At 43.8% G+C, this 17,859-nt stretch overlaps 3 protein-coding genes across 3 annotated transcripts in view; 2 read left to right on the top strand and 1 right to left on the bottom strand.

Moving 5' to 3' along the window:
* Positions 1-3,983, top strand: part of tmeff1a (transmembrane protein with EGF-like and two follistatin-like domains 1a) — a 59,641-nt gene extending 55,658 nt beyond the window's left edge. Inside the window, exon 10 of the mRNA XM_070973702.1 lies at positions 380-3,983. Within this exon, the coding sequence (XP_070829803.1) occupies positions 380-464 (85 nt within the window). The 3' untranslated portion in view covers positions 465-3,983. The remainder of the gene's footprint in view (positions 1-379) is intronic.
* Positions 1-17,859, bottom strand: part of LOC139338735 (zinc finger protein 91-like) — a 299,694-nt gene that overhangs the window by 210,836 nt on the left and 70,999 nt on the right.
* Positions 7,384-17,358, top strand: cavin4a (caveolae associated protein 4a). The gene is made up of 2 exons (XM_070973706.1): positions 7,384-7,969; positions 16,449-17,358. Exons 1-2 carry the CDS (start codon positions 7,562-7,564, stop codon positions 17,010-17,012), a joined length of 972 nt encoding a protein of 323 aa, XP_070829807.1. The 5' UTR covers positions 7,384-7,561; the 3' UTR covers positions 17,013-17,358.

Below are 17,859 nucleotides of genomic sequence, written 5' to 3' on the forward strand. Positions count from 1 at the left end.
CTGTGGACACAAAGCCATTCAGAGGCGTCAGTCGAGCCAGAGCGAGTTCAGAAAATAAGTTAGCTCAATGAACTGACATCACATATGTAAACATACTCATTTTAACTCAAACATCACCTTTTCCTAAAGCTTGACCTTTCTGACAGAAAGCCTTTCTGACAATATCATACAGACGCTGCACAAGGTATTCTTCCGTGACTGTATGAGATGCACCAGGCTTTCTGCCAGAAAGGCTTTCTGGCAGAACCCCTTTCTGGCAGAAAGGCATCTCATACAAATGCCTTGTGCACGTTATCCTTTTTGTCACCCCTCGATACCCTTTCAGTTATCAAGAGGTGAGATAATGGAAATGAATAAATCTCTCTCTGTGTCTCTGTAGGAAATGTCCGAAAAACAACAGGGGGCGCCGGCAAAAACAAAACCTGGGACACTTTTCCTCGGACACTAACTCCAGGATGGTATAGCCGTGTTTGTCCGGGTTCTTTTTGATAAGTTTTTTCTTACGGCATGGGAATACCATTTTTTAACAGTAGATGTGTGGTATCATTTTTTTCTCCTGGGAAACCATAAAAAAGAAGAATGAGAATATTTATTTAAGGGGCCTTATTTTCCCTCCTTTTCTTTTTGGATGGAATTGCTGCGCATTCGTTTGCGCGATAGTGATTTTTTCTTTCTTTGCCGCAAAACCAAGTACAAGGAGCCGAATCATCAAACTTGCTGTCACTTTACATTGTTAGCACGTCTGCTGTCTTAATTACTTTAAACTGCTTCGTTAGAGGTTTTGTTGAATGCTTTATAAATACAGTACCTTTGGTAAACTGGCTAACAAATAATGTCGACCCCTCTGGAATGTGCTATTTATTGAAAAATGATTATTTCTACGCCCCTCTCTGTTTTACTTTTACTAAAAATGTGCAGCTGATCACCAAATGCAGTTTGTGTTTAATTTAATTTTAGTGTAATTGTTTGTTTTTGTAGGAGGTGAGTGGGGGCAGCCAGTGATATAGATATGTTTACGCTTGTTCTTTGGTATGGAAGTCCATTTAAAGACGTCACTGTGTTCAAACAAGCTAATAATTTATTATAATTTTAAGCAGTTTTTACTTCAAGTTTTTACTTCATTTTTATTTTAAATGTTGGTTTCTAAATTCTAGTTCCTGTATACTCGCATGACTTGTGAAAACTGTGTACTGTGGTGTAGTTTTAACTTTTTAAAAGAAAAGCCAGCGGCCTCGACACCTCCTCCATCTCAGAGCCGCAGAGATCCGATGGAGATGGACTGTTGGACTGACGAGCAAACGACGCTGAGGGGGAAGGTTTCAGTCGCTGTTAAAGGATGGAAAGTGTAATGTTTGGTAAAGCAGTCTGCTGTCTTTAGCCACGCCGGAAAATAACAAAAAAGAACACTTGTAGTTATCATCGACGGTGGGAAACATTGAAGTACGCTCTCCTTAAACCTTTTGCTTTGACGAGGCAGGAATGTTTGTGCAACTTTGTCTGAAAATCTGAATTCAGAGGATTGTAAAGGAAGCGTGTCGGCTGTTTTGGGGGTTTGAAGGACTGAAACTGCAAATGGAGGTCAACTCTAAATGCTATTTTCTATGTAACTGGAAGAGGTCTTGGTTGCTCTGATGGCTGTAATCAAGGCTTTTCTTTGAATGTGAGAGAATAATTGTCTTTTTTTTTTCTTTGTTCTAGTTTTTTGCATTTTCTCCTCAGCGAGACATTCCAAGCACAGAGGATCCCTGACCAAAAAAACAAAATCATAATCCTGTAGCTAATATTCACAACGTACTCTCCAACACATCGACCCCATTTCCTTCTGGCATTAACATGATCAGATACAGGCTTTACAGATATTAGTTAAGTGATGTGGAAAGTCACATGAATCAAACAAGAAACAAGATTTTTAGATTCAAACAGGAACTTCACACCCAATGAATGACTGTCTTTTCTGCGTTCTCTATGTCAAGTTATGCTTTTTTGTGTTCGTGTTTTGCATCAAGGCCCCATAATGTCGTCTCAGAAACTTTTAACCACATTGTCTTGAGAGCGTCAGTTCCTTCTTCGTACCCCTTCAGCGCTCTCAAAGTGAAATCTGTTTGCTTCTGATCAGCTTTTTAATGACACATTACAACTTATGGTTCACAGAAGATAATCAATCACAGACTGAACCTCACAGCAGCGATGGCGCAGTAACAGCTGTCGTCACGAAATAATTCATGTTCATTTTATTGCGGTTAATCTTTCAAATCGTTTCTGACTCAGTCGCTGCTGTGAAAAGCAGCTCATGTCAGATCGTTCCCACAGAAGTTTTTATCAGGCGTCAAAATCAATTATCAAAATAACACAGCTGAGTCTGAATGTTCAGGAAATTAACTATGCACTAACTCTACTGCCATTTGAAACTTCTAGAATAATAACTTAAACTGAAAGAAGAGACTAAGAGCGAGTGATGAACACTGATGTGAACTGAAGCTACAGCTGGTTATTAGATTAATCTGGGACTAATGAATGGGTTAATATTAGCTTCTCAGTCAAGTAGCTATAAGGCCCGTTCACACCAGCATCATAACAGCGACAGTTTGGACCAAAACCAATTCATTTAAGGATGAGATAGGAAGCGGCCGGAAACTACACCCACACTGACCTTTTGTATGGAGTTGAGCTTTGACACACTAAATCACAAAAACTGTGCTGATCTTTAAGGTAACAGACAGCCAAAGAGCCCAAACTGAGGAGGCTATTGTATTAGCTGTGTAGCACCGCGTAGTTTAATGTAAACCTGCTCTGCTGGAGGTGAAACAGCCCAGTGGTGCAATTAACACTTCAATTATTGTGTTAACTTGTTGTTCTTACTGTTAGTGACCAAGATAGCTAGCTAGCTTACTGGCAGTGAGGACGCCTGCTAGCTTATAGCTGGCTAGCACTAGCATGTACGCAGGAAACTAACATGTTACCTGTTAGCTCACTATCCACACTAGTTCGCCAACTGGCCCCACAAGCAGCCACTGCAAGTTTCCAGTAACTGTTTCATGACAGCGTTTGAACACGTTTTGTGGAGCCACTTTTTGATTTGATCAGGAACGACATCTGGTGCGCCTGGTTGCCTGACTCACTCATGGTGAACGATGTCCATGAAATGGCACAAGTACACTGGGCCAACTCGTGCAGCCACTGGACAAACGCAGAAGTCTGCCAAAGTCTGCAGCCCCAAAGTGGCAGAGCTGGCAATCATATGTGGGTCCGGCTGCTCACATTAGCCTCCATCGGCCCGACTCAGCTCCCAGTAAATAGGCCAAGTTTAGCTAGCAAGCTAACTAACTTTTAGCGCACATGTACAGATTATATTCCAGGGATTCAACACTGTTAAAATAATGTCATCTAATATTAGTTCAGTCGTAAAAAAACAACCTGAAGACTAGTCATTAAAAAAACAGCTAGCTAACGAGCTACAGAGGTCCAAAGATTTTAAAATAAATCTAAACCTCCAGAGAACAATGAGCATCCACAGTGATCCAGAGTTACGGCTATCAGTAATATTTCACTTATCATTTAGATTTCCTCGTGCGTGGCTGGTGGAGATGCTGCGTCACTTATTCGGTTGTTCGGGATCAGTCAGTGTTTTGCTTTTGCTTCTTTCTCGTGGTGAATCTGTGGAAGAAGAACTGAGACTCTGAGGCTACGCTGAGGTCCACGATGTGAGTTCAGGGGAGCTTCGTCTGCTCTGTATGTCTATCATTTCCGTTTATTTCCATCACAGGAGTTTTTCTGTAACGTCTTAGTCTACGTCTGCAGGTCGTAGGTCAGCCCTCACCCCCCCTCTGCTGAGCAACGTGTTTCCACTTGTTGTCGACCATCGCAGCCGTGACTTCTCTAAATGTGACTAGAATGTGTTTGACATGTTAATATTCTGCATGTAGACATCGAGAGGCCATTTTTGGTCTCTGCCAAAATAAAAAAGAAAATGTTTTTTTAATGTACGACAGAGTGCTGATGTGTCATTTGAGTGAAATCTTCCTTTTCATCCCTTCGTCCTGTGAGCTTTGTCTTGATTTGTGTTTGACTGCCTTGTTTCCCCGTAATGTAAATCATTAAATATTAGGGTTGATGTGAGCTTAAGGATAAGGTTAAGGTTACGCAAGTAGAGGTTTGGTTTGGCTAAGTGTTTTTAGAAAAAGAACTTGTGAAAAAGTAAATTCTACTTAGCACTTAGCCTAGCACGTGACAAAAGGATATATTTTTAAACTTCTTAACTTAAAATACTAAATTTGCACCGTCATGTTAATAGTTTTGGTTTATGATATTTATGCCGTTTGTATTTTTCCCTCCACGCAGGTTTTATACAGTTTTGATGCTGCAGATGTTCCAGGAAATTGTCTGACTTTGCTGCTGTGTAGAAACATGAATCACGACGTGACTGTTCAGCCTCTGTAGCTCAAAGCGATCTGATTCAGCAGGTTTTCCATCTGTCTTTCTGAAAAAAATACCCTGTGCTTTACTGTCCATATTCCACAACCAATCAGCTTCACTGCAGCAAGATTAAGGCCTGAATACAAACTTGTTTAAGACAGTTTTTTTCATAATTTATTCTGATGTTTTCACATTTATCCAGCAAAAATGGAAACACTCTGCCTCAAGCTTCTCAAATGTGAGCATTTGCTGCTGTTTTAAATCTAGTATTATACATTATGTTGAATCATTTCTTATCTTGTGTTTTGCAGTTTTTAGTTTATTGACAGTGTGACAGCTGCCAAAAACACCCAGATAATTTAGTGTTAAATGAAATATAACTGACATCTACCCCCATGTTTAGAAGCTTTGGGACTTTGTAGTTTGAGAACGAGGACAGATAAGGTTAAATATGTCTTCATTATCATCCACCGGCCACCTGTCAGAGGGGAGGGGCCACATCATTAATTAACGCTCCTGTCTAATTAAAAACTGCTCGTCTGCAGAAGCCAGAACCGGAGCAGAGGTCAGCGCCTCTCCACATGAAAATAAATCAACATGTGTGTCGTGCATTTCTACAAGGGGCAGGGACTCAGGCACGCTATCCCGGAGTAAATATAGAGTTATAGACTGAAGGTGGTGGGGTGGAGGGAGGTGGGGCTGGGTGGAGGAGTGTTCAGGAGCAGGAGCAGCTGCTGGCTTCAGTCGAACACATTTAGCAATCTCCAAACTACCACAGTGTAATAAACATCCATCATGATCCAACGTTCATTCATTAAAAAGTCCCTGATGTGAAGTGGTGTTACGGACAGGAAACATCAGGGTGGAGAGCATGAGAGACACCAAACTGAAAATAAGTTATTTCAGCAGGAAAAAACACGAAAAACAAATCAGGTTTTGGTTTATGGAAACACGGCAGTCACACAACAGAACAAACACATCAAGATCACTTTGAATGAACACTGACGCTAACAAGAGTGGACAGTATCTGTTAAATTCAAGACATCACCACCTCGCTGTGCACATACATGCAGTAAAAAATCTTACTGGACTGCCAGGAAGTCGATAAAGTAATGCAACTTCAGAAATACGAGCTGCTAACTTTGGAAAAAAAAAAAAGATCATCAAATATCAAAGCCAGCTGGTAAAATGTAAGTGTCACCTGCTAGCATTAGCCGTAACAAGATTAAGGTTATGGTAAAATGATTAAGCTGCGTTAGCTAACATTGGCTAACATAAGGTTTCTGTCCAGCTAAAAATATTCAATGTCAGCAACATTAACTTCTAACAGAAGGCTAACCTTAAAGGACCAGTGTGTCGGATTCAGGCCAAGCTATTGGCAGAAATGGTCGCAGTCATAGGTTTGTTTTCATTCGTGGTCTCTCACCTGAACGTAAGAATCATTGTTTTCATTACCTTTAAATGAGCTCTTTATATCTACAGGTCGTCTTTTACAGAGTCTGCCACGCTGTTTCTACAGTAGCCCAGAGAGGACAAACCAAACACTGACTGCAGAGAAGCCCTTTCATGGTTTTTTGCAAATTTCCGCAGCCACTGAAGATTTTCCTGCACACTTGGAGCAGTGAGAAGAGAGATGGGTTGCAGTCTGCGACATCACGACTAGATGCCACTAAATCCTGCGAAGTGAATCTTTAAGGTCCACATAAGGCTGCGATTAAGGTAAAATGACAAAAAGTCAGTAACAATTACTCTAGCCATTACCAAGACAAAACGTGAAGCGAATTTTAGAGGTGATTAATTATCGCCAAGACCTGAGTGGAAGCTGTGTCTTCTGTATATCCAAGTTGAAAATGTTTCAAATTGAGCAAAAACAGTGCATCTATCCAGAAACAGGAGGCAGAGACGGCAGGAAAATAAGCAGAACTGCTGGAGTTCTTGGTGAGTTCTGGGATCAATCGCACCACAAACACACACAGTCAGTGTGACACTTGTTAGCTCACAGCTAATGTCTGTACAGTTTGTCTGCTCACTGTTGGGTGCAAATAAGCCCAAACTACAAAGAGCAGCCCAGTCACATTTGCTTTGTGTTATTTGCTTGCCATCAGAGCCCTGTTTTGTGTGCACTTCTTGTGTTCACTCTGATTAAACCCTAAGGCTCCCGTTACTGCGTGGGAGGAAGACACGAAAGCTAATCTTTACAGAATTCAGGGGGCGGCTCTAAGTGTAGGCCCCCTCTTACTTTTAACACATTCATGTGTCTATCTATGGAGCACAAATATTTTTCAGCACATTGTCATTAATAGGTGACAAAGCAAGTTCCTGAGTTTGTCAAACTGTGAGCTGAAGACCAACAACATGTCTCACCTGAGACATGAAGCGTACACTTACCACATAAATACTGCTCAGAATAAATGAATCCTTCTGAGCATGGGCTGTGCAGAGGAGTGAGTGTTAAAATAGTGGCAGTCACTTCTTGCGTCACCTCTATAAAGAGCTTCAGATCTCAGTCACAGTCAATGTTTGACAGGCCCAGGGGAACGTAAGAAGGGCAGCGCTGCAATGTTTAATCCCCCAAAAAACATTCCAGGACTGTGTAATCAGACCAGACAACTGTGGCTTCTTTGCATCTGTGACTGTAGAGCTGCAGAATGACTCTTAAGCTGCTGCTGATGTACATGTTTCACAGCTGCTAGCGTGAACATATGTGCAAATGTTGGAAAATTATGAATCAGTCTGCGTCGTTCTAACAAACAGAGCAGGACTTTGACGGGGATTTCCATCATCCTCCGCTTTGCATCTTCCCAAAATGTCAGCGTGTCGCCTTACAAAGGGTTTTTATTTTTAGCTTGGGGGGTTCGTGTGAGCATTGCCGCTCCCCCTGAGTTTACCCCCTGGCCCACATCCTGACGAGGGCTGAATTCAGGTTCCATTTGGATCCTGAAGCCTTTTTTAAACGGGGTAGGTGGAGTTTCCACTCTCCCTGTCCCCAGACCTGAGTTTGGGTCACAGTGGTTGGGTGTTAACACTCTCTGGTCTCCCTGTCAGTAACTTCAACGTTCCTGATTCCTTGACCCAAAGTAAACCACATCTGCAGCTTTTAGGCAAGTTTCAACCAAGGTCAGCTGCCCCGCGTCATCGAAACTCCGCAATGGATCAGCACAAGTATCGCACGGCAGGCGTCCAGGAGAAACTGGAGATCATCGGGGTGGAGGACGAGGCTGGGAACCCCATCAGTGCCCTGACCATCCTGTCTCTGCTGGAGCGCGTGGCTGGCATCATCGATAACGTCCAGTCCTGCCAGCAGCGCATGGAGGAGCGTCAGCTGGAGCTGGAGAACAACATCAAAACCATCCAAGGCGACGTCCTGAAACTGGCCAAGGACCACACCGACACCAGCGGCACGGTGGAGAAGCTCCTGCAGAAGACCCGCAAGGTCAGCGCCAACGTCAAGGAGGTCCGGACGCGCGTCGAGAAGCAAAACGTCCGTGTCAAGAAGGTCGAATCCACACAGGATGAGCTGCTCACCCGCAACAAGTTCCGAGTCGTCATCTATCAGGTAAGCAGAGGTTTGGATGAAAGTGTTAAAATGTTTTGTATTCCTGGGTTTCTAAATCGCTGGCTGTCATCACATGGATTTGCCTCCAGTGAGGTCCCTGCAAAGACTTCCTCAAAAGTTCCCCATCGGACTCAGATTCATCTGTTTCAATAAATAACTTGAATGAAGTGGCCAAGCCTGATCGGAACAACACAAAAAAAATAACATCATCACCTGCAGAAGGCTTAAATAAAGTGTTATCATAGCACACTGGGAGCAGTCAGCCAGCAAAGTCTTTAATGTTCAACAAGTGCTGGGATGTTTCAGTTGTGATGGCAGCTGATAGTTGCTATTACAGATTGCACCAGCAGTGTCGCTGCAGCTGAAATGAGCTGTTGAGTATCTGTAAACAGGCTATAAAATGCCAGGGTGGGGAAGAAAAGGCGGCCCTCACTTGACCGGCCCACCTGGAAAAAACCTGATCGTCCTGAATAATGAGGCGGCAAGGATGGGAACAGTAAATCAAACGCACAGTTCCAGAGACTCTGCGTTTAGGACGTAGCTGACAGCACATCATCTGATGCCAGCACAGCCCGTTGAAGTTATATCACTGGACTGCTGTCGTGTTGTTTGATCATCAATCAATCAATCATACGACTGCCCACGCACAGCACAACCCACAGTCATTCTGTTTATGAATTACTGGATCATTTGATATCTTTCGCAAAACTTAACAGATCATAAAGTATAAATCAAATCATTTCAGTCTGTGGATGAATTGGCCACCACTCATAAGCAACCTGTGACAAAGAGCTTCAAGCAGACAGATCTTAAAGGGACTGTGAGCTAAAACGATTAGGATGATGATTAGGAGGATTAGTTGCAGGCACAATTTCAAATTTCACAAACAGTGCTAAAAGCCCAAAATGTGATCTTGCATTGTTATTAATGAATAAATAATAACTAAAATATGAATAATATGAATTATTCAGGATTAAATATGTAACAATTAATGTTAAAATGTTGTTTATGAAGAGATCAAAACTGCAACAAAGCAGCTGTGCTCACATTTTGATTCAAATGATGCTAAATCCTGATTGGTACATGACAATACATGACATCGTGTTTGTCCAGCTCAGCCCCGCCCACTTCAAATCAATGAAAAGAGCGGGGAAAAAAACTTGTGCCTGTGTGAAATGTCCATGATCATCGTGACTGTGACTGAGTTTTGTGTGTCAGCATCAAGGACGCTGAGCGATAATCTCGCTCTTTAACAGTGAGGACAAAAAGAAAAAAACAGCAGACAGTGAAATGAGAAGTCAACACTGGAGGCAGTCAGAGGACATCGAGCAGCTCTGCTCTGGATGGTCAGATCCAGGATCCCGTCCAGGTTTCCGTTTACGAGGAACTGGAGCATAATTAAGTTAAGTGAAAAATAAAGTAGATTCCTTCCCTCAGACGGAGCGAACTCTGTGCCAAGCAGCGAGATCTTAACTCAAATGAACTCTGACTCTATTCATAAAGCGGTGGACGCTCAACAGCCCTCGACTCCATGACACGGGCAGTTTCTAAAACAAGCCTCGTTGTTACATTGACAGCACAACGTTTCATCAAAGGTGAGGTGACAATTCACTTCAGAGTTTAATCACTAATCTGAAACGCTCCACAGAGCTCAACCATCTGAGAGCTTTTGAGCCAAAAAATCAACTTCAGCATGAACAAGTATTCATCTCTTAACATGAGGGGTGGGAAAAGAAACCAAACGAGGCGTCTTATGTCCAAATGGACACATGAAAGGTCCCGGACAAGCACGAAGAGGGTGAGGACGATCTGAGGCCGTCACTGTTAAAGATGGACAGATTTTATGATAGCATTCAAATGGACAAGTGGGATTTTGTGTGGAAGCAGGTGGTCAGAGGACAGACAGAAGAAGACGTCTCTGAGCTCAGAGGACTTTTAATGCTGATCAAAGACTCTGGAGGCTGTGAGAGTGAGTTCAGCTGCAGCTGATTCCTCATTTACACCAATAAAACACAATAAGAGCAGAAACGTCAGATGGTAATCTGCTTTCTTCTCACGCTGAGGTCATTTAAAGCTTCATTTTAATGCTCTGACAGTTGAAGTTGATGCCTCAAATGGTTCATGTCCTCCAATAAATTTTGTTTAATCAAATTATCAGACACACAGCCCAGAGCAGCGCAGGAGGATCGTTTCCTTCAGTCAAAGTTCAAAAGTTTTAGCATCAAAATAAACTGAAAGTGTTTATTTCAGAACCATTTTGTGTTATTGGATTAAAATTATTCACCGTTTAACAGTGAAGTACTGACCCAGGCAGTTGAAGCTTTCAGTTTGCTACTCACAAAAGTCCCTTCAGGTAACCTTAATTAATCCTTAATTAACAGCTAACAACATACCAAATGTGTTAATCTAAGTTCAGTGTTCAGGTGTCCCAGATTTGAGGTTAATTAATGAGCTAATTAATATATGTTCTGGTATATGAAACAATTTTTGATGGACAGTGAAATGTTATTTGGTCCATTTGAAGGACTTTTAACTTAAAATGTGCTGATAAACCATTAAAATACCCAAAATGTCCTAAATCACATCATTATTGATCAGTTAATTAAGCTCAAGATAAACAAAAAAAGGCTTCGGGTTCAAAGATGTAACGAGCGATATCCTCACATTTATTCCCTTTTTCCAGGTTTCGTACTCGTAACACTGAAAGTTCAGAGTTGGTGTCTCTCATCTTTACATGGACACGTTTAAATCCTGTTTTCATCCAGGTTTCCCAAAATCTTTTAAAACTCTTCAGCTGTTGGAAAAACGTTATGTGATGCTGCAACTCTCAGCCTCGCTCAAACTGAACTAAAGACAGATGTTGTCCACGATGGGCCGTCCTGACAGTAAGACAGAGACGAACTCTGGTCTGTCCGTGGGGCTCTGCAGATACACCGTCACCGTGGGCCTTAGCTGGAGACGTCCTCTTCGTTAACGTCCACGCTTCAGAGCCGATATGTGCTGCTAGCAGCTGCTGTGGATCCGTGACAGAGGGGTCTATTCTGGGACGTCAGCATTCAGCCTCGCTGCCAGCAGGGACACGCTATAAACTGCTGTCAACCACAATCAGGGTCTGACAGAGCGGCTTATCACAGAGGGGGGGTCGGGGGTGTCAGTCATCCTGACCTGCTGCTGCAAAGACCGCCCCTTAAAACACCTGAAACAAAAGATGATGGAAGATGAGGTAAAAATATCATGATGATACTTTGAGCTAAGACAAGATAAAATGACATACTGTAAAGAAAAGGACAGTTAAAGCTGCTTTAATTGACCTCTTTGGCCACTTGGGGGCAGCAGAGCAAGCTTAAAACACAGCAGCGGCGCATATGTACAGTTCACAGCCTTATAAAGTTACTCCAGGTAACATCAAACAGCTGATATAACACGTCATCCATCTGGCGCAGAGCGTCGAGATCACATGGAGTCCAGCGTTCGCCTCTTTTAGCTCTGCTTTTGGTCTCCACTCCTTTGCAAACTTCAGGCTTTTTACGGCGTTCTGCTTTCTTCAGCTGCGTTTGTTGGCTGCTGGCTGCACAGCAGGTCGTGCAGACTGATGAAAACACCTGGCTGCAGCTGGAAGCGCTGACACTGAATCAAACAGGAAGTTTGAGCTAAAAGAGGCGCGACACCTTTCAGCGTAAAGAACTCGCGATCTGTCGTCAGTGCAAAAATACTGAGTGAAGCTCATGTCAAATAGCCTCCATTCTCTTTGGAGGCGTGTACTTTAATTTGTGCTGCTGCTATTAGCGCTGTCATCTAATAGCAGCTTAGCTTCACAGGCTACAGAGGAGGTCGCACCAGGTTCAGAAGTACTTTGTAAAAGTTTAAAGGCTGCTGTGCTGTTATCCTGTGCTGTTATAAGACACAGTGCAGCCATTCGACCGAACGGGCCTCAGGAGCGTCTCGCCTGAGGACTTGAGTCATCAACATTTAAGGGCCAGATTTAATAAAAGTGTCTGAACTCACAGTAAAACTCCATCAAAGTCAAGCGGCCCTCAGTCTTCAGGTCTGACGGCAAACGACCAGCCGCCTTTATTCTTCAGTCTGCAGCAGTTAAATAAATGCAGCGAGTAAAAGTACAATCCTTCTGAACATAGTGCAGTAGAAGTATACAGTATCAGAAAGTAGTTATACTTTAAGGCAGTACAAGTACCTCAAAATTGTACTTAAGTACAGGACTTGAATAAATGGATGTATTTGCTTCTTGTCTTTTCAGTTTTCTTGCAGAGTTTAACTAGAAATCTCGTTATTATCAGCAATTAAAAGCTTCTCTGCTGTACTTGGTCCACTCTGTCTGTGTACTAATACTGCAGTTCATGTTGTGTAACAGTATTTATTTTGAGGTCAAAGGAATACATTTTTATTTAACTTAAGAATTTATAGATATGTGATTGATTGAGTCGTTACGCCGCTGCTCTGCTGGCATTTATTCCCCGTCACAATTGGATTAAACTACTGCTTCATGTGGAATCACAAACAAGACGAACTTCCACGGCGTCACGTCATCAACGTGGACAAAAGCTAAGTATAGATTTAGCTTTCCTGGAGCTAAGGCTAGCCGTGGCTAACGCACCAGCTAAACCAAACCACAGCTCAGCCACTGCAGCTGCATGCGGTCCCAGCAGAGACACATCAGTCCTCCGCGTCCCTGCTGAGTCCACGCTGAGCTGCAGCTCTCTGTCTGTCCCGTCTGCACAGGAGACACTCGCAGTGTTCAGTGTCCTCTTGACTGATGTGCTGTCGGTTATTCTGAGGCCTCCGTTCGTCTCCTAATATAGAGCTTCAGCAACAGGCGCTTTGTCAGAGACAGTCGTCGCCAGCGGCTGAATGATGAAGGCCGGGACAGTAATAAGAAAAAGATGAATGGCTGCCGGTTTGCACCCAGGGCCTCTCCGCCTCGGCCGCTGCTCACAACACTGGGCATTAGAGGACGGAGTGTAATTTCAGAGGAGTTAATGGGTTTTAGCTTGTGATATTTCTGCTGTGTGGCAGTGAGAGAAGCTGAGCAATGACAAGTTTATGAGTTCAACTTCCCACCGGCACAAACACGATTAAAACAGGAGGTCACCCAGACAACAGAGAGCGCTGCTGCAGCAAACGTGGCACACTTCAAAAATAATCCTGCAGGTAACTAAGTGCACTGTAGTCACTCAAGTACTGTACTCGCCTTTACAAATTATTAACATTTCATGCAACTCCACTACATCTGTCTGACAGCTTCAGTTAGCAGTTACTCTTCAGATTCTTCTCTGTCCAGTGAAAAGCTCGTATCTCCAGATGTGGTGAGTGTTCGAGCTGAACTGAAGGATGAAGAGTTCCTTCATGTCTTCTTCAGTTCAGTAAACTCTTTAAAAAGCCTCTTGGATCAGCTGAAAACGCATCGTCTCAAAGCTGAAAAACAGCCTGTTTTTCTGAGCTCGTCAGACATTTGGAGATACGTGGTTCTCACAGGACGGCCGTGCTGCAAACGTGATGATCTTATAGAATCAGATGCATTGATGAAGATTAAAGCAGTAAAAAGCAGCAGGAATATTAATCCACAAACAGCAGATAGAAAACTTTACTACGGGACAGGAGTACTTCCTGTTAACATGTACTTTTACTGCAGTATTTATTCCACAGCGCTCTCAGCAGGTCGCTAGATGAAGTGTCTTAGTGCAGCTCTCTGTGCTGACAGGTCAAACACAGCTGGTGCGTTCAGGGTTAGAAATATCGTCCTCTGGTCTCTGCTGATGGTCTCCACTGGACTTCCTGTCCGTCTCCCCCCCCCCCCACCCCCCCACCCCCGCCACCACCCGAGGTTATTAATACATGCCTCGACCCACATTCCCTGCCGGTGTAATTATTGTGTCATTCACAGTCTGGACGCGCTCTGATGACTCCTCCCTGATTAATGAGTGTGATCGTTGCAGGTGGCCGCAGTTTAATTAGGATTAATTGGCTTTCACATCCAAAGTCACCTGTGGGGCGGAGCAGGTGGAGCAGCTCCAAGAGCTGGTTTGTTTGAGTCCATCAGGAAGCGTCCAGGTGTTGCAGCAGCGCGGGACAGAAATATCAGGAAAAAAAAGTCAAAAAAGAGTATTTAAAATTAAAATAAGAATCTAAAAAAAACAGAAACTCAAAATTTCACTGTGACAGTTTCTAAAAAAGTCTGATTTTAACAAAAATGAGTATGCTTTTAATAAGTGCTCCAGATTTTATACTGTGACAGATTTTTAGTAAAAATGCGTCTTATCAGTAATTTAAATTGAATCCCACCTGAAGTGCTCCTCCTGCCGTTCAAACTGCTGTAAACTGAGTAAATTGCTCTCATAAATATGACGGTGATGCTCATTGTTTCTGGCATTGAAAGGCTGATAATATTTCTGCTTTGAGAGCTTCCATGAACACAACGATGAAGAGAGGTTTCAAAGTGAAGGCTTAAAGTGATGATGATGATTTAGAAAATGAAGTATAATGCAAAGCTGTGTACTTTAAATAAAACGTCAAACCAAACCCTGAAACAAGCCTCACATGCTCTTTAACTCTACTTTAACTCAGCGGTGCTTTGAGCTACATGCTAACATTAGCATGCTAACACACTGATGTTTAGCAGGTGTAATATTTACAGCGATCACTGCAGTTTAGCTTGTTAGCATGCTAACATTTGCTAATTAGCAGTAAACACAAAGTACAGCTGAGGCTGATGGGAATGTCATTAGTCCTGCAGGTATTTGGTCAGAAAACAAAAACTCGTTAAAACATTGACCCGATGATGGCGCTAGATGGAAAGCAAGAGGATGACAATTCATCAACCAAATTTCATGGCTCGTCATCCAAAACATCATCACTGGCCCACCGCTAAAGCCGGACGGTATCATTATTATCACGGCCATCTTGAGTTTCAGGTGTTGTTCCTGCCAGCAGCTTCCTGTCTGAATGAGTCTCAGTTACCCCTCATCAGTAAAAATAGATGAAACCTAATCTCATGAAGATGCCGGTGTGTCGGAGGCCAGAGGCTGCAGGTCTGCTCTGACAGTCTCTCAGAGGAATATCATGTTTTCTATCTGGACTTGCATCAGTGAGCAATTTCTCCATTCTGGCCCAAAGAGGCAGATGAGGAGATGGATATCAGTTTCATGTGCGAGCGTCCGGTGCAGCGGCAGGTCCACGGCCTCGTCATCGTGGACATGAGCGGTGTGACGTGTTGATAAGTCAGAGGGCTCAGAACGAGCAAACCGCCGGCCTGATCAGCAGGAAGATTCAGAGGAAGGAAGCTCAGACTGAAAATCCAGCAGAACTCGGCTTTAAAGGGCGCCGACGCTTTTCAAGATCCTCTTATTTTCTGTCTCCCAGAGTCAGATGTTTCCGTTCATATCAGTTTCATCTCTGCACATCCAGCACGGACACAGGTCCAGGATCTGTTTAGCCTAGCTTAGCACAAAGACTGCAGGAAGCTGCCCCAAATGTCAGAGTGTTCCTTTAAGGGGCGTCATTAAAAGCTTGAGTTTGTCCGGGATAGACTGGAAGCGATGGGGTCACCAACTTCAAAATAGCAATAAGAATGAAAAGGGTGGAGGTCGTCCTGCGTGAGCGGGTGCAGCGAGAGAGGAGTGAAAACACCTGCAAGCCTGTGCGAAGGGGTGAAAGGCCTTGAAGGCAGCGTAGTGTTGTTTACACATCAGTGGGGGGCCGCAAGTTAATGTTCACTCAAATACTGCACTTTAGTACGAATTTGAGGTACTTTTCATGCTACTTTGTGCTTCTACTCCAGCACATCTCAGAGGGAAACCTTTTACTTCACATTTATTGGACAAAATTACACAGAAAACGTATCCGGAGTTTATATAGATTATATAGATGATGTTTTGTTAATCAAACTACCCACAGTGTAAGCAAGTACAAGCGAATCAATGAATAAAAGAGTTGATTGACGGAAAATTAATTGTCCAACTCTCAAATCCTGCTTTGACATGAATGCAGGAGATCAGACAGAAGAGGACAACAGTCACAGGAGACATTTAGAGTACTTTTACTTTCTATACTGAGTATATTTTCATGACTATACTTCTTATGAAGTAACCTTTTCAATGCAGGACTTTCACAGTGTAGTATTAGTACTTAAGTAAAAGATCGGAATACTTCCTCCTTCGCTGTACAACATCATGAAGAGAGTTTGAAGTAACTCGTAGAGAAAGTACTTCACGATGCTTCTGATGTTTGCAGAGGAGAAGCAGGCAGGTAGGCGACATGTTTGGAGCTCAGTTTTCTGTTTGTGCTGCCTGCACAGTGAACGCAGCACGCCAGCGTCTAAACAGGACGCATTCAGCCACAATACTGCTCTCAGTGAGGACGTACCTGGTGATAAACGGCGTGTGCAGAGTATCTGATGGTGTCACTGCGCAGCTGCACAGCTGTTTAGAGTCCCTGACTGCGTTTGACTGTTCTGTTTTCTCTGCAGGGCGAGACGGAGATCCCATCGGTGGCCGTCACCAAGTCTCCCAAAGGAACTGGCCTGGACGGGCTGGACATCGAGCCGGACTCCTACGACGTCCCCCTCGACCTCTCCTCAGACGAGGAGTACCTGAGCGTGGAGGAGGCCGACCCCTCGCGAGCCGCCCGCATCAAGAAATCAGTCGTGAAGAGCACAGAGACCCTGAAGGCCGCTTTCTCCAAGGAGAACATGAGCAAAACCAAAGGCAACCTGGGCACCAAGTTCCACAACCTGGGCGAGAAGGTCATGCCGCCCGAGCGCAGGGACAAGATGCACCAAGCCGGCGAGCGGCTGAAGCAGTCCGGCGAGCGGCTGAAGGAGAACATCGCCAAGAAGGCCCCGAGCAAAGAGACCTTCCGCATCAAGCTGAAGAAGGAGAGAGCCGTCGCCGAGGGCCAGGAGGGCGCCGAGGCCGAGGCCGCTGCACCGGCAGGGGTCACCTACACCGAAGTTGCCATGGAAACCAAGAGGGAGGGGCCCGTGGAGGAAGCCGGTGCCACCCGGATAGGAGAAGAGGATTACAGGAAGTAGATCAGACGGCGCTGACGTGAAGAGGAGGCGGACACTGGAGAAGGCACATAATGACCAGGATGTAGAGGGAAGGTCTGTGATTGGTCAACTTGGATGACGGACATTTTTATTTGTCATAATGTTTTAAAAGAGAAGAAGTTCTTGAGATGGGAATCGGTACTGAAACCACAAACTCATCAGAACATGAGCTGGTGGTTCATTAATTCTCTTTCAGGGTGTTAATTCAAGTTAAGTTACTCTGTTTTTAACAATTACACAATTTAAACAACTGAAAATCTTTATTAAGAAAAATTCAGCTTTAGGATTTGTTTGACTAATTAATTAAATTCAAATTGAGGTTGAGGTTCATTTGCACAAGACAGCTGGAAGGAAATGTAGTAAACGGATAAAAGTCAGGGAATGTTGATCTGAAGTTCATATATTAATCATTTATCTGAATGTACATATAACGTTGTACATACGGCCAAACTGGGCAGGTGAAATTTGGTCCATGCAGGCCTCAGCTGGTCTCTGAGGAGCCTGGGGAGAAAATAAAATGCAGTGGATTCAACGTCAGACTGGTTTCTGGATGCAAAGTAGTGGGAAGGAGGTGGAGTTAGAGGTTTTTAAGGTGCTTTAAAGCAGCATCAGCTTAGGTAGACGTCCACGAGATTCAAGCGTCGGGGCTTCGTTAACCAGAAATTCGGCATCAGTAAACTGATATTCATGCTGCGTTCAAGTCACATGGGATAAACTCTGGAGTGACATCCTCTGGAGTTACTTCACGATGGACTGTCAGCCTGATGCTGCCCTCATGGTGGCTGGTTTCTGGTTTGGAAAGATCTGGATTCATCTTACCCGACCCGCT

The sequence above is a fragment of the Chaetodon trifascialis genome, chromosome 11 (assembly GCF_039877785.1).
Source record: "Chaetodon trifascialis isolate fChaTrf1 chromosome 11, fChaTrf1.hap1, whole genome shotgun sequence".
NCBI classification, from domain to species: domain Eukaryota; kingdom Metazoa; phylum Chordata; class Actinopteri; order Chaetodontiformes; family Chaetodontidae; genus Chaetodon; species Chaetodon trifascialis.

Coding starts and splice junctions, on each gene's coding strand:
- cavin4a (XM_070973706.1), top strand. CDS start 7,562: ATGGATCAGCACAAGTATCGCACGGCAGGCGTCCAGGAGAAACTGGAG. Junction 7,970..16,448: donor TCCGAGTCGTCATCTATCAG/GTAAGCAGAGGT, acceptor TTTTCTCTGCAG/GGCGAGACGGAGATCCCATC.